General features: G+C 37.9%; 1 protein-coding gene across 9 annotated transcripts in view; it reads left to right on the top strand.

The window, feature by feature from the left end:
• Positions 1-22,483, top strand: part of SCMH1 (Scm polycomb group protein homolog 1) — a 186,519-nt gene that overhangs the window by 48,229 nt on the left and 115,807 nt on the right. For 5 of the 9 annotated variants that reach the window (XM_042996793.1, XM_007077375.3, XM_042996799.1 and 2 more), the window contains 3 exons: positions 8,878-8,946; positions 9,407-9,430; positions 19,194-19,264. In XM_042996793.1, coding sequence (XP_042852727.1) covers positions 8,878-8,946; positions 9,407-9,430; positions 19,194-19,264 — 164 coding nt within the window. Of the gene's footprint in view, positions 1-8,877; positions 8,947-9,406; positions 9,431-18,182; positions 18,326-19,193; positions 19,265-22,483 lie in introns of those variants that run through there. The other 4 variants (XM_042996801.1, XM_042996800.1, XM_042996796.1 and 1 more) reach the window with 2 other exon arrangements.

Genomic DNA, 22,483 nt, shown 5'->3' with positions numbered 1-22,483 from the left:
TTTTAGCCATAATGTCTTTTTTGCCATTTTTTCATCGATTTTTTAGGTTGTGGAAGGAATTGGAAGTTTTGCTTTTTAAATACTTGAAGATATTTCTGTAACAGTTCAGCCACACTATAGATTATTATTAAGAAAAGAAAGAAAAACTTATTATTTAATGAATTTTTTCTCTATGTTAGGCACCATGCTAGACACTTTGTTTAGCATTTAAATATTATTTAAATGTTGGGGCACCTGGGTGGCTCAGTTGGTTGAGTGTCTGACTCCTGATTTAGGCTCAGGTCATGATCCCTTGAGCCCCGTGTCAGGCTCCACTCTGAGCATGGAGCCTGCTTAAGATTCTCTTTCTCTCTTTCTCTCACCCTCTTCCCCTCTTTCTCGCTCATGCACTCTCTCTCTCAGATAAAAAAATAAGTGTTATTTAAATGTCTTATTGAAACTTAGAGCCATTTCTAGAGGGTATGTGTTCTTGCCATTTTTAATAGTGATTTTTAAGTCTATTTATTTATTTTTGAGAGGGAGAGAGAGAAAACGAGTTCGAGAGAGAGGAAGAGAGAGGATCCCAAGCAGGCTCCACGCTGTCAGTGCAGAGCCCAATGTGGGGCTCAAAGTCACAAACTGTGAGATCAGGACCTGAGCCAAAACCAACAGTTAGATGCTCAATCAACTGAGCCATCCAGGTGCCACAGTAGTGATATTTTTAATAGTATTAGTTGACTTGAATAGAAAAACATCTCATAAATTTCAGAGTTTAGATTCTAAATGAAGTTTTAGCTTTGTAGAAACTGAGAATCTTATCAGGAATCTTTAAAGGTAAAATCTCTATGTTAAGCATAGTTTTCTAGTGTATTATGTCTTGTCCTTTTTTCATCCTTTGTTTGGGATTTCCTGAGGTGGGATGATTTGTCTGAGATGAAGTTAAGCTTGCGCTTCCACTTGACACTAAAATCATGTCAAGTTTAGTTTCTCTAAAGCCTTTTCTTCCGTCTCTACGTGTGAAATTGTTTGGATTCTCTTAATTACTAGGGAGGTTGAACAACTAAGCCATGTGAGAAGCAAGAGTGTAATGAGCCTCCAGAGCCAAGGTCCCATAGACAATTAGTATATTCTGTCCTCTGCCCCTCACCTCTACTTCTCTGCCCACTGGGTTCTTCTTTCTTATTCTGCTTTCTCCATTATAGTAAAATAGATAGGCATTGACGTTGACCACTTCTTACTTTTCTTGTCATACCCCCTAACATACCTTCTGCTCCAGCCACATTGAACTACAAGTTGCCCAACATGGCACTGTCCAATAGAAATACAATGCAAGTCACACACAGAATTGTAAATTTTCTAGTAACCACACTGAAAAAGGTAAGGAAGAAATAGGGGGATTTAATTTTAATAATACATTTTATTTAACTGAATATATCTCCGACACTATTTTGACATATAACCAATATAAAAATACATACGGAGCTATTCTGCATTCCTTTTTTCATACTCAGTCTTCAGAATCTGGTATATGTTTTACAGTTATAGCACATCTCAATTCAGACACTAAGTTTTGTCAGAAGTGATTGATTTGTATTTAGATTTCAACAATTTTCAACTGAAAAAGTAGATTCTCATATCCAGCTTTGTTCCAAATATACTTTAAAAGTTTTCCCCATAACTGTACTGAATGTCAGTTATGAATTTATATTAATAAAAAAGTTAAAACAAAATTAAATGTTCACTTTCTTAGTCACACTTGCCAGAATTCAGGTGGCTACCATACTAGAGCAGGTCTAACATAGTGGTTTATGGCATCATTTCTCTCTTTATATTATTCCCCCCCTGTGATATACTTTTCTTATTACTCCATCCCCAAGACTCAATTCCTTTTCCATTAAAGTCTTAATTTCTCCCCAGACAAAACTGTCTCCTCCCTTCTCTGAGCCCCCATTTACTTTTAATGCAGCATCTATAATACTTTATCACATTTACTTCTGTATCTTTCTCCCTCTTTTAGACTAAAGGGAGAGTACCTTGTTATTTTTTGAATCCCCCATTACCTAGCACAAAGCTGGAACCTGTGTGTAGTCAAAGAATTTTTGTTTAAAGACTAGATTAATATCATTTCAATCTGGAAATAAAAAAGGCTTTAGAGGGTTATTTTGAAAATAGCAAGTTGGAAATGGAATTTAAATGTCAAATTGAGCAAGATTTAATAGGGAGCAATCCACTGTGTTTTAAGCCTGTGACATTGTACTCACTCATTTGTTTCATGGACTTAGACACATGAGATATAAAGAAGAATGAGACATAATTTATACTGGTAAATAGTTCATAGTCAGGATATATACGTGCGCGCGCGCGCGCGCACACACACACACACACACACACACACACACACGTCATGTGTGCACACAAGTTATGGACACGTTTCTGTCTCAGCCCCCATAATAGTGTTTGTTGCTTATTGAAATAGAACTCCAGGGTTGAATAAGATCTTAGAAGTTTATGTAATTAATCCCTTTTCCAACCCATAAATTCCTTCTCAGCTTGGAAAAGTTTCAGCATCTTTGGTGATAGGTGGTCATCCAGGCTTTCTGCTTATTCAGGAAATGAATAACCCATCCTCTGCAGGATAGTTCTCATTGCCAAGAAGATGTCTCATTCTGACATCTGCTCCCCTGCAATGAATGCTATTTCAAATGCCTCCTGTCAAAAGATCACATTTTGTGAAACCTTTGGAATAGAATGTAAACTTCATGAGAAGCAGTTTTTCTCTGTTTTGTCCAATGACGTATCTTCAGTGCCCAGAGTAGTACCTGACAAATTATAAATAGTATAATAATTAGTATAATAAATTATTATAATATAATATATTATATTATATATTATATATTATATAATTATATATTATATATATTATATATATTATATATATTATATATAATATAATAAATAATAATAATTATTATTAGTATAATAAATAGTAGTACCTGACAGATTATAAATGTTTACTGAATAAATACATCTATATAAATAGGATTCAGGACATTAATTCAGCTTGGTTTTTCATTTGTGAACTATTATTACTGCATATTTTTCATTGCTGTTGCCTAACCAGCCCTTCTACTCCATGGCACTGTTAAACTTTCTGAGTCCCAGATTCTTACTCTTCACCTATAGATACATATTGGTAATACCCAAGATGATATATAATAAAACTGCCTGGCCCTGGGCTTGGTATATGGTAATGATAGGTGTTAGTTGAATCTGAAATGAAATCAGTATGGCAACTTCTGAGCCTTCTGACATCCCAAAATGCAAGTTCATGTTTTTAATTAATTGAATTTTAAAAATTGTGATAAAAGATATATAACTTAAAATTTACCACTTTAACCATTTTTAAGTATACAGTTTAGTGACATTGAATACATTCACATTGCTGTGCAACCATTTCCACCATCCATCTCCGGAACTTTTCTCATCTTGCAACATTGAAACGGAAAGTGTACTCGGTAAATGGTAGCAAGTACATTTTTAATATTAGCCTAGGTATTCAAAGAATACATCTGTAGTGGAAGAAAACTCCAAAATCAATATATAAATGACTTTTATCTACACTATTAGAAGATCTGTTTTTAATTATTTCTTATTTAACATGAATAATTGATAGATAATCTAACTATAGTGGATTCTGTATATGTGTCAAAATTGTTTTGATGAAAGCTTGCATTTAAATATTCGTGGGGCCGCCTGGGTGGCTCAGTCGGTTGAGCAAACTTTTTCTTTTTTCTTTTCTTTTCTTTTCTCTTCTCTTCTTTTCTTTTCTCTTCTCTTCTCTTCTCTTTTCTTTTCTTTTTTTTCTTTTTTTTCTTTTTCTTAGTGTTTGCTGTGTGTTAAGCCCCAGGAATAATGACTGGGTTAGCAGTATTTACCTCTAACACCTGGAACAGGCATAGAAGTAGGAGGTGGAAATAGTGCTGTGCTTAGGGATGCTGCCAGAAAGATATTAGAAAGTAACATTAATCCTGGACCATGGTGAATAAATAGGAATCTCCCAAATAGAGAAGGGAGGGAAAGTCCAGACACATATGGCATGTTTATTATGGAGACAGTTTAGGTTTTGACCTTTGAAGACTTAAAAGATAGTGAGATGTTTTGTCTAATCTTAGAATTAAGATACATAAATATAAGTATTTTAGAAACTGAATGCTAACGTGTGGATTGGAAAGGAGTGAGGTCACACACAGGAATGAAGTAGCTGTTTCTGTTGGTCAAGGTGAGAGAGAATGAAATCTTAAACACAGAATAGGAGCAGAGGAGACAGTCATTTTGAAGGTAGAATGGACAGATTTTGATAACTGGTTAGATTTGGAGGATAAGAGAGAGACCGTTAAAGAGGACTCCAGGTTTCTGATTTATTACTAACTGGGAGAAGGACTATGGGAGAAGAAATATACAGCCTGAGGAGAGAGAATAAAATAAAACCGTCTATTTAAATATAGTAGTTACATATCATAATATATTTTGAAACATGGCCATTAATCTGAGAATACTTTGAAAAATTACAGGTAACCAGTTTCTGTTTTTACATGTGGAATTCTATCAGGCTACATTCTGTTCATTTAAGAATTAATACAGGGATGTGGGGCGCCTGGGTGGCTCAGTCGGTTGAGCATTTATCTGTGTTCGGCTCAAGTCATGATCTCGTGGTTCAAGAGTTCGAGCCCCGCGTTGGGCTCTGTGCTGACAGCTGGGAGCCTGGAGCCTGCTTCGGATTCTGTGTCTCCCTCTCTCTCCGCCCTTCCCCCACTCATGCTCTGTCTTTGTCTCTCTCAAAAGTAAATAAATAAATATTTAAAAAAAAAAAAAAAAGAATTGATACAGGGATGGTGACCTTATCCACTGGGTAATTTATGGTGATGCTTAAAATAAAATTTAAGCAATTTGTAATGAATGTGGTTGCTGTCTCCTTTTCTTTTTTGGGCACTGCTTTCCCAGTTCCGCTTGTTTGTGCCAGGAGTTTCAAATATTTCTTCTCAGAAGTTCCTTTTCCATTGTTGTGGAACCTTATTTCGATGCCTTTCTGCCCAGCCAAATTTGTTAATTATTTTGTTCATTTTACTTCATCATTGGGTCTGGCTTTTGTTTTTTTCTCTGTATTAGAGTATTTTTCCCCTAACTTGTATTGGTTGATTTTGAATTGTTTTGTTAGTTTTATTAGTGATCTTACAGCCTGGTTTCAATTTATTGTAGCTTCCTGAATCCATTTTGTGTATGCTGGTAGCTCATCTTTACTTAAGTGATATGATATTGAAAACTTGTACATAAATGGAATATGTACTGTATATTTAATTTTTGAGAATATATTATTTCTAATTATAAAAAATAAGTTAAAAATAATTGTGAACAATTTCAAACACAAATTCAATTATGATACCCTAATCTTTTGTCTCTTGTCAGCAGTTTTTTAGCCTAATCAGGTTTATAATCTTTATTCATGATTTAGAGAACAAACATGGCAGGTACTGGAAAGACAGGGGACGTCCAACCAGAAGAGAAGGCAAACACTTGGGGTGGGACACTGGCCAGTGTGACTGGAGTGTAATGGAAAAGAGAAAAGTCATGGGGCGCCTGGGTGGCTCAGTCAGTTAAGGGTCCAACTCTTGATTTCGGCTCAGGTCATGATCTCATGGTTCATAGGATGGAGCCTCAGGTAGGGCTCTGCGCTGAGCATGGAGCCTGCCTGGGATTCTCTGCTTCCCTCTCTCTTTGCCCCTCCCCTGCTAATATGCTCTCTTGCTCTCTCTCTCCTGCCCTCCCTCCCTCAAAATAAATAAGTTTACTTTAAAAAAGTTGGAGGGGGGTATCATATGGGACAAGATCAGAGACATGGCAGCAGCTGAATCCTGCATATCTGTGCAAGGCATCCTTAATTCAGTGGGAAGCCATTTATCCTTAAGCGGATGAATGACATGATCTTTTTTGTGTTTTCAAATGCTCACTCTGACCTCTGTATGGTGAGTAAGTTGGAGTAGGGCAAGAGGGGAAGCAGGGCTTCCAGTCAGCAGGCTATCCTAATGGCCCAGGTAAGAAGGACAGTGACTGGAAGTAGAGCGTGAGCAGTGGGATGAGTGGTGGATGAGTTGGGGACATGGTCCAGCAGAACTTACTGAGTGGATGTGAGTGTAAAGGAAATAGAAGCATCAAGGATAACTTCAGGGATTTTTGGCTTGAACAGCTCGGTGATGGAGATGCCATTTACTGGTTTGGGAAAGACAAGAAGAGGACAGATTGCCTTCCCCAAACCAGTAAATGGCATCTCCATCACATATGATTTCATTCATATGTGGAATTTAAGAAACAAAACAAATGAGCAAAAGGGGGGAAAAAAAGAGAGAGAGGCAAACCAAGAAACAGACTATGAACTACAGACAACAGACTGATGGTTACCAGAGGGGAGGTGGGGGGATGAACTAAATAGCCATTGGGATTAAGGAGTGCAGTTGTGCGATGAGCACTGGGTGATGGATGGAACTGTTGAATCACTATATTGTACACCTGAAACTAATATTACACTGTGTGTCAACTAACTGGAATTTAAATCAAAACTTAAAAAAAAAAAAAAAAAAAGAGGAACAGGTTGACAAGAGGTGGCATTCTGTTTTAGCCACGTTAAGTTTCAAATGTCTGATTTGATAACTATGTAGAGATTATATGTAAGTGTGGAATTCCAAGAGGAGGCCAATGCTAGAAATATGAATTTGGGGGTGATCTCAGTGGAATAGTAGACAGAGGAACCCTGTTTGAATGAGGAGATAATTGTGAAGAAGTGAGGAGGCAATGGCTATAGATAACTCTTAAAATACATTTTCCTGAGAACTAGAAGGCAAGAGGGATATACATGGGATTAAGAGAGGGTTGGAGAGGGGGTATTTGTTTTGTGTGTTGATGTTTGATAGGAGATTATGGGGCAGTAAGGATGCGGATGCAAATGGCCTATTAGAAAGGAAATACTTGCAAAGTCCTTGAGAGGATGAGAGGAAATGGGATGTGGAGCAAAACTGGAGAGTTGCCTTTTGATAAAAACAGACACTTCATCCACAGCAATAGAAGAGCAGTCAGAAAGAATGATGAATGAGTAGATTCATTCATTCACCAAACACTAACTGAGCACCTGCTACTATACTGTGGATGGGAGATGTACCACTAAACATGATGGAGTCTGTACCTTCCTGAGTGGCATATAGAAGGTTCCTGTCCCTTATTTCTGTTTTCTCAATGAACCCTAAATTGACATCATACCTAAGAGTGAGGGAGAGGGAGAGGATATTTGGAGTATGAGGAGAAAGAAAAATAAATGAAAAAAAATTTTGGAAGGTGGAAAAGCAAACACAGTAGGGAAACGCAGTATGATTTCTAGACCATGTTAAATAGCGTTTGAAAATTGTGGTCATGAGTTTAAAGTGAGACCAGTAAGCTTGCATTTGGTTTTCTTCAGCACTTGTGAGCTGTTGGGGTAGGCATGGTATAGGTGGATAAGTGGCTTTAACCAGAGTTAAGACTGAGGCTTTATTAGGCAAATTTGGCAAAAAAGAGGTAGGAGGGAGTTAAGAGTGTTTGCCAGCGAGTGATTTAAATGAGAGACCCTGGAATCTGAGCTGGGTAAGAAGAGAAGTAAAAACATGATGGGTAATTGATGGTGAGAAAGTGGTAGTCAGTAGATTTAATCTAAATTTTCAAACAAGGAAAATGTATTTCCATTATGTAAGTAACTTATCTTTATGAAAAAAATTGAAAATACATGAGATTAGAAAATCGGGGTAGGGGGAATAGGACACTACCTAAAGATAACCAGATGTTTATATTTGCTGTGTTTGCGTCTTATTTTTTTTTTTTCTTTTTTCTAGTGATAACTTTTTAGGGTTGTACTAGTTTGCTAGGGCTGCAGGGATTACATACAGACCTGGTGATTTAAACAGAAATTTATTTTCTCGGGGCACCTGGGTGGCTCAGTTGGTTAAGTGTCCAACTCCGATCTCAGCTCAGGTCATGATCTCATGGTTCACGAGCTCAAGCCCTGCATCGGGCTCTGTGCAGATGGTGCGGAGCCTGCTTGGGATTCTGTCTCTCCCTTGCTCTCTGCCCCTCCCCCACTTGCGCGCGCGCGCTCTCTCTCTCTCTCTCTGAAAATAAATAAACTTTAGAAAAAAGAAACTTATTTTCTCATGATTCTGGAGGCTGGAAGTCAGAGATCAAGATCTGAGGCCTCTCTCCTTGGCTTTTAGATGCCCATCTCTGTCTTCACATACTCTTTCCTCTGTCCCCGTATGTGTCCAAATTTCCTCTTATAATAAGGACACCAGTCTCGTTGGATTAGGACTCACCCTAATGACCTCATTTTAATGTAGTTACTTCTTTATAGACCCTATCTCCAAATACAGTCACATTAGAATGGGCAGGGGGGACACACAATTCAGCCCAGAGCAAGGGCGTTCTTTGTTTTCAGTTTTTTACATAATTTCGATTATTCCATGAATATAATTTTTGCTCTGATATTTTACCAGACATCATAACCTTAAACAGTTTCCTATTTTGTTGTGTAGCCTTTGTAAAAATTTAAAGCTGCAAAATCCGTTGTCAACTGATAAATGTATTGTAGTATCTTAATCAGTCTTCTGTTCTGAGCATTTACGTATCCTCCCTCCCTTTTTGTTATTATAAACAATACTAAAGCTTTTTAGATAAAACCGTTTTTCTGTAGCTTGGGTTGTTTCCTTAGAATACAATCTCAGAAGTGTATTACTTTATCAAAAACTATTGATGCCTGCTGTTAAATTAGAGAAATATTGAATCTTGCATTTTCTTTTCATATGACTGTTTTCTCTCCTCCTGCAGTGATAGACTGGAATGATGTTAGGAAACACAAGTATGGTCACCTTTCCGAGTCTGCATCCCAATATCAAGGTAAGAAAAAAACCCCTCTGTTTAGCGTGGAAAAATTTAATTTAACATCTCTTCTCATAAAACCTTTGTTCTGAGAGGTCTGAGGTATAAAGAACTCACTGATGGACGCACAAGCAAATATTTTAGTTTGTAGACGTATCTGTTAGAAGCGGTATGTTTTGTTTTGAACTGGAAGTCAGGAGACTTTCACTCTGAGTACAGATAATCTTGAAGTAGCCTCACAGCTTCAAGCCCGGTTGGCCTGTCCGCATCTCCAGTGTTTAAGAGTTTAGGCTTGAGAGTGAGGCAGAATTAGGTGGTATATCCCACAACTACTAGTAACACACTCAGTACCTTCTAAAAGGAGAGGTTTGGGTTACACAAACTCTCAAGCCTTCGTTTTACCCCAGAACTTCACCTTTCTTTCATTTTGGTATGTTTGTCCTGATGACTTACGCTGTAACATTTTTTTCTTTAATAGAAGCTACTGACATCCTGGAACTAGGTAAGATTTCTTTCTTGTATTTCTGTTAAATATAGGTAATGACCGAACCAGAGATTAGAGTGTGACTAGGAACAGAATGCCGTGTTGTCTGTCCCATGGCCCCGTGTGTCCTGTGCTCGTCTGCCTCAGCAGCCCGTATAGCCGGTCCTGTCAGCTGTCCGGCCCAGCCATCCTTATCGGGAGGTGCAGACCAAGCCAACAGGGTGGGGAGGGGGGGTTGATTACACAGAGTACAAGGAGGAACAGGGGCTGATCCACACTGGAAGCTACTCTTAATTCAGTGAATCCAGAACAAAAACAAACCCCCACTCTCCATCAGTCAGAATTTGGTGGGATTTCCCCAAAAGAAATTATTCATGAGATGTAGCAAACTGAAATTAAACCTAAAGACTTTGTAAAATCTTTAAATGCAATCTGAAATATTAACGATTCAAATAACAAGAGTCAGACTGCTAACTGCATTCGGTTTTCATCCCTACAGAGTGTATGTACCTCAGGACTAGGATTTGAGAAATAATGCTAATGTTAATATTTCTTAATCAGCCTTCAGGGTTTCTACATAAACGTCAGTCTTAACTTCTTAGTTCTTTAAAATCTTTCTATATGTTACACAAATATTGATATCCTAATGGCTTTATCAGTTTTTGTTCAAATGTTTTTATATATTATGTTCTGTGACTTCATGTGTTCACCTCTGTTATTATCACTGTCTTTTTGCTCCCTCTTGCCTTTTCTTCCCAAAACATTACTTTTACTGCCCACTGACAAAGAAGGTAACGTAGAAGAGTAGAATGCTAGACTAGGAGTCAGAGCTCCTGGGTTCTTTGAAAGCCAGCCGGGCTTAGAAACTTTGTGATGCTGATCCTCAGTTTTCTGGCTTGGAAAATGGGGATAATTATCCCATTCTGCCTACTTCACAAGGTTGTTAAGAAGATTACAAGAGCTAATGGATGTGAAAACATCTTAAAACCTCTCAAATACTTTTCAACTTTTGAGGATTGTTATTTTCATTCTGTTGCGGGACCATCCTCAGACATTATTTTAAGTCAAATCTTGGAACATTCTTTGGAGTGGAGTGTTCTCTGGATGTGAGCTGAAGAAGTGAAGGAATTGAAATGATGGAGGTAAAGGGCCTAGCACTTAATAAACAATAAATGATAGTCACTTTTTAATGACTTAAAACTTACCTCAAGCTTTCTAAGGCACTAGCGTATGATAAAAAAATCATGGACGTATGAATCAGACAGGCCTTGGTTCAAATTTCTGTTGCCCACTCACAAATTTAGTGATTTTGGGAAAGTTACTTAATCTTTTGAGTCTATTTCCTCATCTTTAAAATGGGAATAAAACCTACTTTTCAGGTTATGAAGAATTTGGGAGATATTGAACATGGTGTAGGCAGACAGAAGATACTCTGTGAGAGCTGTTGCTGGTTTTGGTTTTGTTGCTAATATGAATGATAACAATTACATATAGTTCAGTAACAAGTTAAGGTATGTTGTGAACAGTCCGTTTTGTTGATAGGGAATTGGAAAAAGTGGATACTCAGTTTAACACAAAGTATGTACAAGAAGTGATGTTAAATTTTGGAAGTATATTTTTCCTGCGTGAGGAGTAAAGGCTATGATAACATAGCACCAGCATAGCCAGGCACAGCCTCTGATGAGTTAATCCTGCATATTTCATTTTGCCCATCAAGCATAGAGAGCAGCCCCAAATATCAAATTGAAATGAAATTCAGGGGGTGCCTGGGTGGCTCAGTTGGTTAAGTGTCCAACTTCCAACTTCAGCTCAGGTCATGATCTCACGGTGCCTGGGTTCGAGCCCCGTGTTGGGATCTGTGCTGACAGCTCAAAGCCTGGAGTCTGCTTCGGATTCTGTCTCCCTCTCTCTCTGCCCCTCCCCTGCTTGCTCTCTGTGTCTCTCTCTATAAATGAATAAACAAAAAAAAATTTTTTTTTAAAGAAATGAGATTCAGTAGATTTTTAGAATCTGAGTTTGGAAGAGGCTTTAAAATAATCTAACTTGGCCCAGCATTTTAAAATTCGACGTTTTGAATGTCTTATAAAATGCCTTGTCTTGAACTTTTCAACGTTGCTGGGGACTTACAGCCACCTCAGGAACTCACTCAGTCAGACAGTTTTATTTATTGGTCCAAAATCTGTTTCTTTGTCAATTCTATCAGTCATACTTTGAACTTTTAGGGCAATATGGAATAATTTAGCCAGTTTTTCACTGACCAGCTTCCAGTTATTAGAAAGCAGCTATAGGGACTGCCTGCTCACTGCCACTCTTAACCGTCCTAGTTGAAGCACTATGATCTCATATAGATTATTAGAACAGCTTCCTAACTAGTCTTCCTGCCTCCAGCCCTGCACTCCTCCAGTCCATCCTCCACACTACACACAGAATGACTCCTGCCCCAGAGCCTTTAGTGCTTCTTTTTCTCATTAATGTGGTTGAGGAGGCTCTCTGATACCTGCACACTGCTTTTACCTAAAACCTCCTTTCTAAACTACCTTTTGTTTGTGTTTAACTCTACCCAGTAGCCATACCAAAATATTCCATTTTTAGAAGTGGTTTTTCTTACTTCTGGACCTTTATACATGTTTTTCTTTCAGTCTGAAACAAAAGATTCTAAAAACAAAGAATTTTCTCTCTTCTTGACTGACTTCCTGCTTATCCTTTTACACCTTAACTTAGAAGTGTAGAGGTTACTTCCCCTGGGAATCCTTCCGCAAGCCCTCCTATAGCAGCCTCCGTAGCCAAGCATAGCACTTACCACACTTTATGTAGTTGGCTGTCTAGCCTCTGGCCTTACTAAAGCTCCATGAGGGCAAGAACAGTATTTGATCACGGTTGTTTCTCCGGCACCTGGCACAGTGCTTTGATACACACGATAAATACTTGTTGGATTGGTGGATGGATGGCAAATTGGCTCTAAGACTTGGCTTTCTTCTTCAAGCTGAGTGTCAGTGTTCCTTCAGCCACTCCTCAGGTGACATGGTTTTGTGTCCCCTTGCCACTTAGGCCACCATTTAGACTTTGGTTTGTTCTATCTCAACGTATAACTCCCAGAACTAAATTTGAAGACCACCGGTGTGATTGTATTGGTGCAGAAAAGAGAAGCACTGGTGCTCACTCCCTTCTTCTTTTCACCCCTCACTTTTCGTTCACTACACTTCTGTGGAGCCTGAGTTCAGTTTCAGGCACTGTGGTAAACGGTGAAGATTAAAAATAATAGTAAGAAAGATACCCGCTGTCTGTAAATAGCTTGCATAAATAATGATGATGATATGATGTGAAGATATGAAAATAAAGGTATGAACAGGATGTTATAGGAGCTGGGAAATGGTGGGATTTGTTCTGAGAAATTGGAAGAGTCAGAAATCCTTTTTTTTTTTTTTTTTTTTTTGACTTGGTGTTTTATCTTTAGATGATTCATTAAAAAATATCAAGCTACTGATCTGAAAGGCCCATGGACAATATTTTGAGAATGAGCCACTGTGTATCTCATAAACTTAAGCTTTGTACATTTTCTGATAACAGGGTTTTATTAGCACTGGATATGCCACAATTTATTAATCCTTTGAAAGTGCCAAGAAAACAGGGTTGAGGGTATGCCTTATGAAAAATTAAAATTGGTTAAATTGGTTTTGAAATTACATGAAACAAAATGCTCCTCGTCTTGGAATAGACTGACTGATGAGGGGAACAGAAGGCAGAGTCCAGAGATAGGTCTAAATGTATATAAGAAATTAACATGTGATCACAGTGACATTTCCAATCAGCGGGGAGAAGGTGATTTATTCAAAAATGGTGGTGAGCACATTTATTGAATAAAAGGTGAGAAGGAAAGCTTTATTTTTGCCTTATTTGTCTCACAGAATAAATTCGAAATAGATCATTTAAATGTAAAAAAATAATTAAACCTGAGAAATACTAGAAGAACACATGGGTTAATATCTCTTGTAATGCTGAAGAAAGCATGACATGAAAGCCAGGAAGTCATAAAAGACAAGATAGAGGAATTTAAGAGCAAATCCTAGCAGACTGAGACAAATGTCTACAACATATATGATAAGCAAAGGACTAACATCCTTAATCTACATAGAACTCTTAGAATCTGAGAAAACAAAAGAATACCTCAGTGAAAAATGACAAAAATAAAATACAAATGGACTAATAAGCCTAAAAATATCTTCAACTTTATTAGTCATCAAAGAATTGCATATAAAAGTATAATAGTCTTTTGCTTTTTCACTTGTAAGATTTAACAAAAGTATAGAGATTGTTAAAGCAGTTTTAGCAAGGACGTAAGAAACATATTCTCATGCACTGTTGGTGGGAATTATATGATATCAAAATATAAAGTATGCCTGTTCTTTGTCCATTCATCCCACTCTTAGGAATTTGCCCTAAAGTGATCATCTTAAAAGTGTTAAAAGATATGTGCACAAAGATACTCATCAAAAATTAGAAAACACTTACGTGACCACCAAGAGTATTTAACAAATACTGTTGTTAATGTATATAAATTATGGCACATATAAACAACGGAACAGTTTTCAGACAGTAATCTTGGAGTCGAATTTCTGATCTAAAGACTGTGATTGTCTGTATCTCTCTTAGGAATTTGCGTTCCACACTTCAGGTGGAATGAAGTAGAGTTCTTGTAGAGAAGTGCTGTCAGAATAGTAGCCACCATGAATGGAGGTGCCTCATGTAGCTGGGTCAAATTAGCAGCTACATATCATTGACATTTAATGATATATATAATCTCTCTCATATATTATGTCCAGGACCAATGGGTAGAAGTTAGAAGGAGTCAGACTTTGGCCGACTATGTAGTTCAAAGTCTATCTGTTTGTACTATTGAATAATAACTGAATAAGAAGTTTCTTATCGTTGCAAGTGTTCAAGCAGGGGCTGGAGGGAGCTTCAGGTCTCAACTTTTATATCACCCCATCAAGATGCCTTGCTTGACCATCCTGCCTGAAATAGCACACACATACCCTCGGCACTCTTTCCCTCTTACTTTGCTTTATTTTTTCTTTATTTGAAAAAGGCCAGGAATTGTATATTATCTGGTGTCTCTTGTTGCCCTCTACACCATCCGACATATATTTATGTTTGTTTATTGTTTTTCTTTCCCCTTAGAAAGTAAGCTCCATATCAGCAGAGACTTTGCTATTTCATTCTTTGCTCTAAATCACCAGTGCCTAGAACTAGGGTTGGTATATGGCAGTGTGCAGTAAGTATTTGTTGAATGAATGAGTATTAGAGAAAGGGATTCATGCAATCAACTTCGTGGATCTCTTCTGCTTTACATTATTAGGGACTTTTAATTTTTTAAAGCTACTTCTATGTAGTGTGTAACTCTCTTCAGGGCAGGGATTTTATTTTCTAATAATAAGTGTAATTATAAAGTGGTATGAATTAGAGTTTATAAAATACTTTCATAAGCATTATTCAGTAATATAAATGAGATGACTGTAAAGTCTCAGCTCAAGTGTTTCCTCCATAGAGTATCTGTCCATAACTTTGCCATCTAAGATAGTTCCCAGCCTCTATCACATTATTTTGTTTCCTTCAAATGCTTACCACTCATTACCTTATTTATTTGGTTATGTGTTAATTGTGCCTCATGATGCACCAGAATGTAAGTTCCATGAGGGCAGGGACCTCCTGCCTTATCCCAGCACTGAGAATACTGCCTGGCACATAGAGGAATACTCAAACATCAGTTGAATAAAGAATTGAAATCATTCTGTAAAGTATAAAACATTGTATTTATAAAACATTACATTATAATGTTAATCTTCACAGTAATCCTTGATCCCAGTAACAAATTAGATTTTCCTGTTCTGCATCCTCAAGGCAACCTGTACTACCTCATTAACGTACATTTATCATAATTGTACCAGTTTATTTGTGTTATTATTTATTTAATATCTCTACTTAATATTTCTAAACTGCAAGCTCCGTGTATTTAGGAATCATGTATATCATGTTCCTCTTATATTTAACACAGTGCTTTTGTACTTGGAAGGAGTTTAATAAATATTTACTGAATGAATGAGTGGGTGTACAATCTTGCATGATAGACATTATCTCTGTCTTTCAGATGAATAAACTGATACTTAGAAGGATTAAGTAACTTATCTAAGATAATTAGAGAAATAAGACTTTATCCAGCATCTTCTGACTCTCAATATTATATTCTTTTAACTCCACCAATAATTTCTAGACACAGATGTGAATCAGAATTACTTAGGGAGCCTTTGAAAATACAGATTTTCAGACCACACTCAAAGCCTGCTGAATGAGAACCTCTGAGGATGGGGCCCACAACGCTATTTAAAGAAATGAGAAAAATTCTTTAGGAGATTCTGATGATAAGTAACATTTGGGAATCAGTGCTATATGCCAGGGCAAACTACTGTTTGGGGGCAAATCCAGCCCACTGCCTATTTCTGTAAATAAAGTTTTAATGGAACACAGCCATGTTCATTTATGTGCGTATTGTCTCTGGCGGGTTTCAGGCTACAGTGCAGAGTTGAGTATTTGTGACAGAGACTGGATGGCCCACAAACCATAACATTTTACTGTCTGGTCCTTTACAGAGAGTTTGCCAACCCCTCCCTGATGTATACCTTGCTGCCTGTCCCGTTTTTGTACGTGTGGTTATTTCAGTTGCTTGGAGATACAGTAGATATGACATTTGGCTCCGTTATGGGCATTACAGTAGGTGCTCAAACATTCTTCCTGAGTCCATAAAATTAACACAATTTACCTGAAATTATGAGACTAAGTCTCAGATAGCCTAAGAAGTCAAATTTAAGAAAAATATTAATCTAGGTATGGTTCAATCCAGTCAACCCTCACAGTGGGTGGACTGCTTTTAAAAAAGAGATTCCAGGGTGCCTGGGTGGCACAGTCGGTTCAGTGTCTAACTTCAGCTTAGGTCATAGTCTCATGCTTCATGAGTTCAAGCCCCACATCAGGCTCTGTGCTCAAAACCTGGAGCCTGCTTAGAATTCTGTGTTTCCCTCTCTGTCTGCCCCTCCCCCACTCACATTCTGTCTCTCTCAAAAAAAAATTTTTTTTAAATTTTTAATAAATAAATAAATAATAAAAAAAATAAAAAAGAGATTCCAGGGGTGCCTGGGTGGCTCAGTTGGTTAAGCGTCTGACTCTTTGTTTCAGAGGTCTCATGGTTTGTGAGTTTGAGCCCCACCTCTGGCTCTGTGCTGACAGTGTGGAGCCTGCTTGAGATTCTCTCTCTCTCTCTCTCTCTCTCTCTCTCTCTCTCTCTCTCTCTCTCCCCCTCACCCTTCACTCTCTCTGTCTCTCAAAAATAAATAAATAAACTGAAATGTTTTTTTAAAAGGCATTCCTGGGGCGCCTGGGTGGTTCAGCTGGTTAAGCATCCGACTTCGGCTCAGGTCATGATCTTCATAGTCTGTGAGTTTGAGCCCTGCATCAGGCTTTGTGCTGACAGCTCAGAGCTTGGAGCCCATTTCGGATTCTGTGTGTCTCTCTCTCTGCCCCTCCCCTGCTCAAGTTCTGTCTCTCTCTCCTTCAGAAATAAACATTAAAAAAAAAAAAGAGAGAGGAGATTCCTTTTCATTCAGTTGGCAATAGGGTGTTCTCTAAATGGAGAAAGATGTGAGGTTGCTTGCCTCTGTAATAGGGATTGATTACCATAATTGATGTGTAATAGAGAACTGTAATTAATGCCCCAGTTATTTTGGTACCCCTGATGCTGCCATAATTTTTAAAACCAAAGTCTCTTGGATGCTTGTGGTCAAAACGCAAGCTACTACAAGCAATTACCCAGACTGAGCAAACCTCTAGACCTGTGCTGTCTGATACAGTAGCTGTTAACCACATGTAGGAATTTGTATTTAAATAAAATTAATTAAATTAAACTAATTAAAATTTAAATTCTTCTCTCACGCATTTCAAGTGTTCCATGGTTACATGTGGCTAGCGACTTTTTTTTTTTTAACGTTTATTTATTTTTGAGACAGAGAGAGACAGAGCATGAACGGGGGAGGGTCAGAGAGAAAGAGAGAGGGAGACACAGAATCTGAAACAGGCTCCAGGCTCTGAGCTGTCAGCACAGAGCCTGACGCGGGGCTCGAACTCACGAACCGTGAGATCATGACCTGAGCCGAAGTCGGAGGCTTAACCGACTGAGCCACCCAGGCGCCCCCAGCTAACGGCTTTCTTATTGGACACCACAGACACAAAACATTTCTGTCATTACGGAAAGTTTTAGTGGACAGTGCTGTTATAGATGCTGGAGTGCAAAAGTTGCAGTTCACTCAAATCCAAGACTTGCTATTTGACTTAATTCTTTATTTGTAAGAATGGAATGGTAATTTTTAATGCTTTTTTTTCCCTAACAGCAAATAGTGGTGAAATGTATTCATTCCTTGCTTTAGGGACATCTCTGCTAGAGCAGAGACTTTATTCTGATAAGCTCTTAAATCTTGATTCCAGGTTCATATCCATCTCATCTACCCTGTGGACTCTGTATTCAAGATAATTAATCCTTGGCCAGTTCGTGGAGTGGTTCAGAACAGACTGTGATTTCTGGCCAAATCTATTTGGCTTGCTTAAGGATGGTGGGAAAGGGACAAGTTTTAAAACAGAAACTATAAAGTCAATAGAGTATAAAGCCTTGGCATCATCTTTGAAGTGATTTAGATTTTATCATTCAGTAAATCATTTTTATTCCCAGCATCTAGTGCTTTTTGCATGGTCCAAAAGGGCCCTGTGCTGCTCCACTGCAGAGGAAACTTCAAGAAATGCTGGTTTGCTACAGTGTTTTAGCTTGTGAGAGTCTCTGGGACCTTCCCTGCACCATCATGGGGTCACCTCTAGGTGGGTATTAGGGGGAGATTGGTAATTGATTTAACCTTTAATAAAGAACTTAGTCATCTTTTGTGGTTTAATAACATACATATTTAATAGTTTGTTCCTTAAAATGTTTTCTCTGACCCTAGTAGCGTCACCTTGAAGACTGTTTCTCTAGCACAGTGTTGCTCTAAAGGCCACTTCAAGAGGCTACAAGATCCTGTAGGCCCCCTAACTCATTCATAGTTACTATCATAAGAAATGCTACCAAGGACCTACTTTTCTGTAAATTACCAGATCTTTGTCATTTTGCACCTCAGGCAGTGCAGCTGGAATGGGAGTGGGTTCGGGGTGGGTGAGAGAGAGTGAGAATTCAAGTATGATCTCACTCATTCTGGTTTTTCCTACCATCAAATCATCTTACCGTATGTCTGTCCTTCATTCTTTCTGAGCTGCGATGGTGGGATCCGACCATACTGAGTGTTAAAAGCTATTATTTGATGGCATTAAGGTACCTCTTCAGGAGTCAGGTTGTTCAGAAGGAATCTCCTCACCCATTTTCTATGTCTTCTATTCTGTTTTCCAAGAGCTTCCTGGACACTTCTGTGAGATACTGGTATATGTTGCTCTGGCATTTTGGATCACTTTAGGGACTAACATGTAAAACGTAGTAAGGTCATCTTTAGGCCATAATTTTAAAACATTGATCTAAAATGATCCACTCAGGTCACATAGATTTCTACCCGTAATACTCTCTTGAGCCCAAACAGGGAAAAATACGTTTTTTCTTATGCTCAGAACGAGTCAAAAAATGGCCTAATGTTTAGTGTAGATTGCATCCTGAAAGCACTTTTTAGGAAGTTGACTGTGATAGAGATTTCTATTTCCTTTTCAGGTCATTTTACCTGGGACAAATACCTAAAAGAAACATGTTCAGTCCCAGCGCCTGTCCATTGCTTCAAGCAGGTAATTGATTCTCAACATCTTTAGTAGGTGGGAGGCAAGTAGGTTTGTTCTGATCCTTAGATAAGCAAAACATGAGGTAGGAGCCCTTGGACTTCTCACCTGAAGGCCCCAGAGTAAACTTCTATGGGAAGAATACAGCTCAAGGCTCAAAACTCATGAATTTTGGTAGGACACCTTCCTTCCAACATCATCCCAAGTGACACCTTTTCCTTTCTTCGCCTCTTTGAGGATATGTTTTGTTACTGAGAACAGTAGCTGGTTGTTTTTTGTTTTTTGTTTTTTAAAATAGTTCTTAATTCAGACAGAGAGGAAACAGTTACATCCCTTAGACAGTTCTTGAAAGTCGATCAGTATTCATTTCTCTATACACAGCACCCCTGCCACATTTTCATAAGAATGCTGGCACTGAGTTCCATTGGAGAGTATGTTAGGACCTTATTAGAGGTCATTCAGAGCTTCCCACATAGGATTAAGTGTTGCACGCAATGCACAGATAATGTTGACTATATCAGCACATGATAGGCTAGTAAGCAAAGAAGTGTACTGCTGCTAAACAGAGCTAATAAACATCAGGAAATTATGTATACTTTCCTCCCTTTATTCTTCAGTGTTTATTTCCTCAAATTGTCAACATTTCACTTTGAATTTTGTCTGTGCTCTAAATAAAAATATAAATCCAGGACTTTTGCTCATTTGAAATAATAGGGACTAAATCCATACTCTCACCTGAAATAATAATAAAAGGACAGAGTATATTATACTAAACAGTAGTTTTCAAGTTACTGAAGATCAGGCAGCCAAGCACAGTGATCTCTGAGAGATGAAAAGCAATGAGTTGAGCCCCTTATGATTTCCCAGCTTACTCCCTTAAGAGAGTTTTGAGACCATGGCCCAGAGAAGGGGAGCCTAGGGTGGAACCCAGCAGAATCCCTAATTTTAATGGTTGGAGCTAAGAGGGGAAATCAAGGTGGCTAGAATTTGTAGGACAGAATGCCTACGAGGAGAGAGCTGCACAGAAAGAAAACCACAGGGATCTGCAGAGAGCCCTCTTCAAGTATTCAGCAAAGTGCTGTTGTTGTTCCATGTATGCATATGAGGAAACGACCCAAAGCCAAGAGAAAAACCATCAGATCTATAGAAGGAACAGAATCTAGCACTCCCACAGGGCTGGATATAATGCCTGATTCCACCAGTTAGACTGGAAAATCTCATAATTCATGTGGCATAAGGTGGAAAACTTGGGCAGATCTTACTCAGTAGTGGGGAATAATTAGCCTTAGAATGAGCACTTCTCTGGACCTGCCTAACACATCATAAAAGCAAGACTCAAAATGACCAAACTGTTTGCAGGTAATTTAAGTGCATCTAAGAACAAAGCACAAAAGAAGATGTGATATATGTTACATATATTATATATATAAGGACTATTGGCATTCAAAAAGAATAAAATCTTGCCATTTGCAACAACATGGATGGAACTAGGATGTGTTATGCTAAGCAAAATAAGTCAGTCACAGAAAATAAATATTATAGGATTTCATTCATATGTGGAATTTAAGAAGCAGAATAGGTGAATACAGGGGAAGGGAAGGAAAAATAAGATAAAAACAGAGAAAGGCAAACCATAAGAGACTCTTAAATATAGAGAACAAACTGAGGGTTGCTGGAGGGGTGTTGGGTAGGGGGATGGGCTAAATGGGTGGTGGGCACTAAGGAGGGCACTTGTTGGGATGAGCACTGGGTGTTACATGTAAGTGATGAATCACTAAATTTGGTTCCTGAAACCATTGTTACACTGTATATTAACTAGCTTGGATATAAATTTAAAAAAAGAAAAATTAAAAAAAGAAACACAGCTGTCACTAAAAAATCATAAAAATGTATATTAAAAGAAGAACAAAGCATAATAAGGGAATGCAAAAACATCCAGCAGCCAACAGCTAAAAGTCAAAATGTCTGACATCCAGTGAAAGATTACCAAGCATGAGAAGAGGCAGGAAAACATAATCATCGTGAGCAGAATAATCAACCAATTGAAATAGACTCAAAACCTATATAGGTCTTAGAATAGCAAACAAAAACATTAAAACAATTATTTTAATTGTATTCCATGTGTTTGAAAGTTAAACAGAGACATAGAAGATATATAAAAAAAAAAAAAAAAGACTCATATTGAACTACTATGTGCGAAATGAAAAGTATACTGGATGAGATTAATGACAAGAAAAGACCGGTAAACTTGAAGACATAGCAGTAGAAACTATCATGAAACACAATGAGAGAAAAGAATCCTCAAAAGATGAAAAAGATTATCAGTGAGCCAAAGGATAACTTCGTAGACCATGTAATTAGAGTGCCCAAAGGAGAAAAGAGATGAGGGACAGAAAAAGTACTTGAAGATACAATGGCTAAAAATTTTCCAAAATTGAGGAAAACTGTAAATCCACAGATTGAAGAAACTCTGTGAATCCCCTTCTCCCCCACAAATCAACGACAAGAAGAAAACTACATTAACACATAATCATAAATGCTCAAAGCTAGTGATAAAGAACATCTTAAAAGCAGCCGGAGAAGAAAGACACCTTATATACAAGGAAACTAAGATAAGAATGACATTATATGTTCTTGTCAGAAACAATGCAAACAAGAAAGTTGAGTAACATGTTTAAAGTACCAAAAGCAAAACCTGTCAATCTAGCATTCTATACCCAGTAAAAAGATCTTCCAAAAACAAAAGGCAAAATATATTTTCAGACATACAAAAAAACCAAAATAATTCATCACCAGAAGACTCACTACAAGAAATGTTAAAGGAAGTGTGTCAGGCAGAAGGAAAATATTACCAGGTAGAATTACAGATCTATAAAAAGGAATGAAAATCCCTGGTAATTATAATTAGAAGGGTGGGGCGCCTGGGTGGCTCAGTTAGTTGAGCGTCCGACTTCGGCTCAGGTCATGATCTTTGTGGTTTGTGAGTTCGAGCGCCGCCTCGGGCTCTGTGCTGACAGCTCAGAGCCTGGAGCCTGCTTTGGATTCTGTGTCTCCTTCTCTCCCTGCCCATCCTCCGCTTGTGCTCTGTCTCTCTCTGTCTCTCATAAATAAATAAATAAATAAATGTGAAAAAAAAATAACAAAAAAATTGTAATTACAAGGGTAAATACATAAGATGTAAATACATAAGGGTAAAAACATGTTTTTTCTTAAATCTCTACAAAGGGT

The sequence above is a fragment of the Panthera tigris genome, chromosome C1 (assembly GCF_018350195.1).
Source record: "Panthera tigris isolate Pti1 chromosome C1, P.tigris_Pti1_mat1.1, whole genome shotgun sequence".
In the NCBI taxonomy this organism is placed as follows: Eukaryota; Metazoa; Chordata; class Mammalia; order Carnivora; family Felidae; genus Panthera; species Panthera tigris.
The sequence above is the reverse complement of the archived record's forward strand: the minus strand, read 5'-3'. Positions and strand labels throughout refer to the sequence as shown.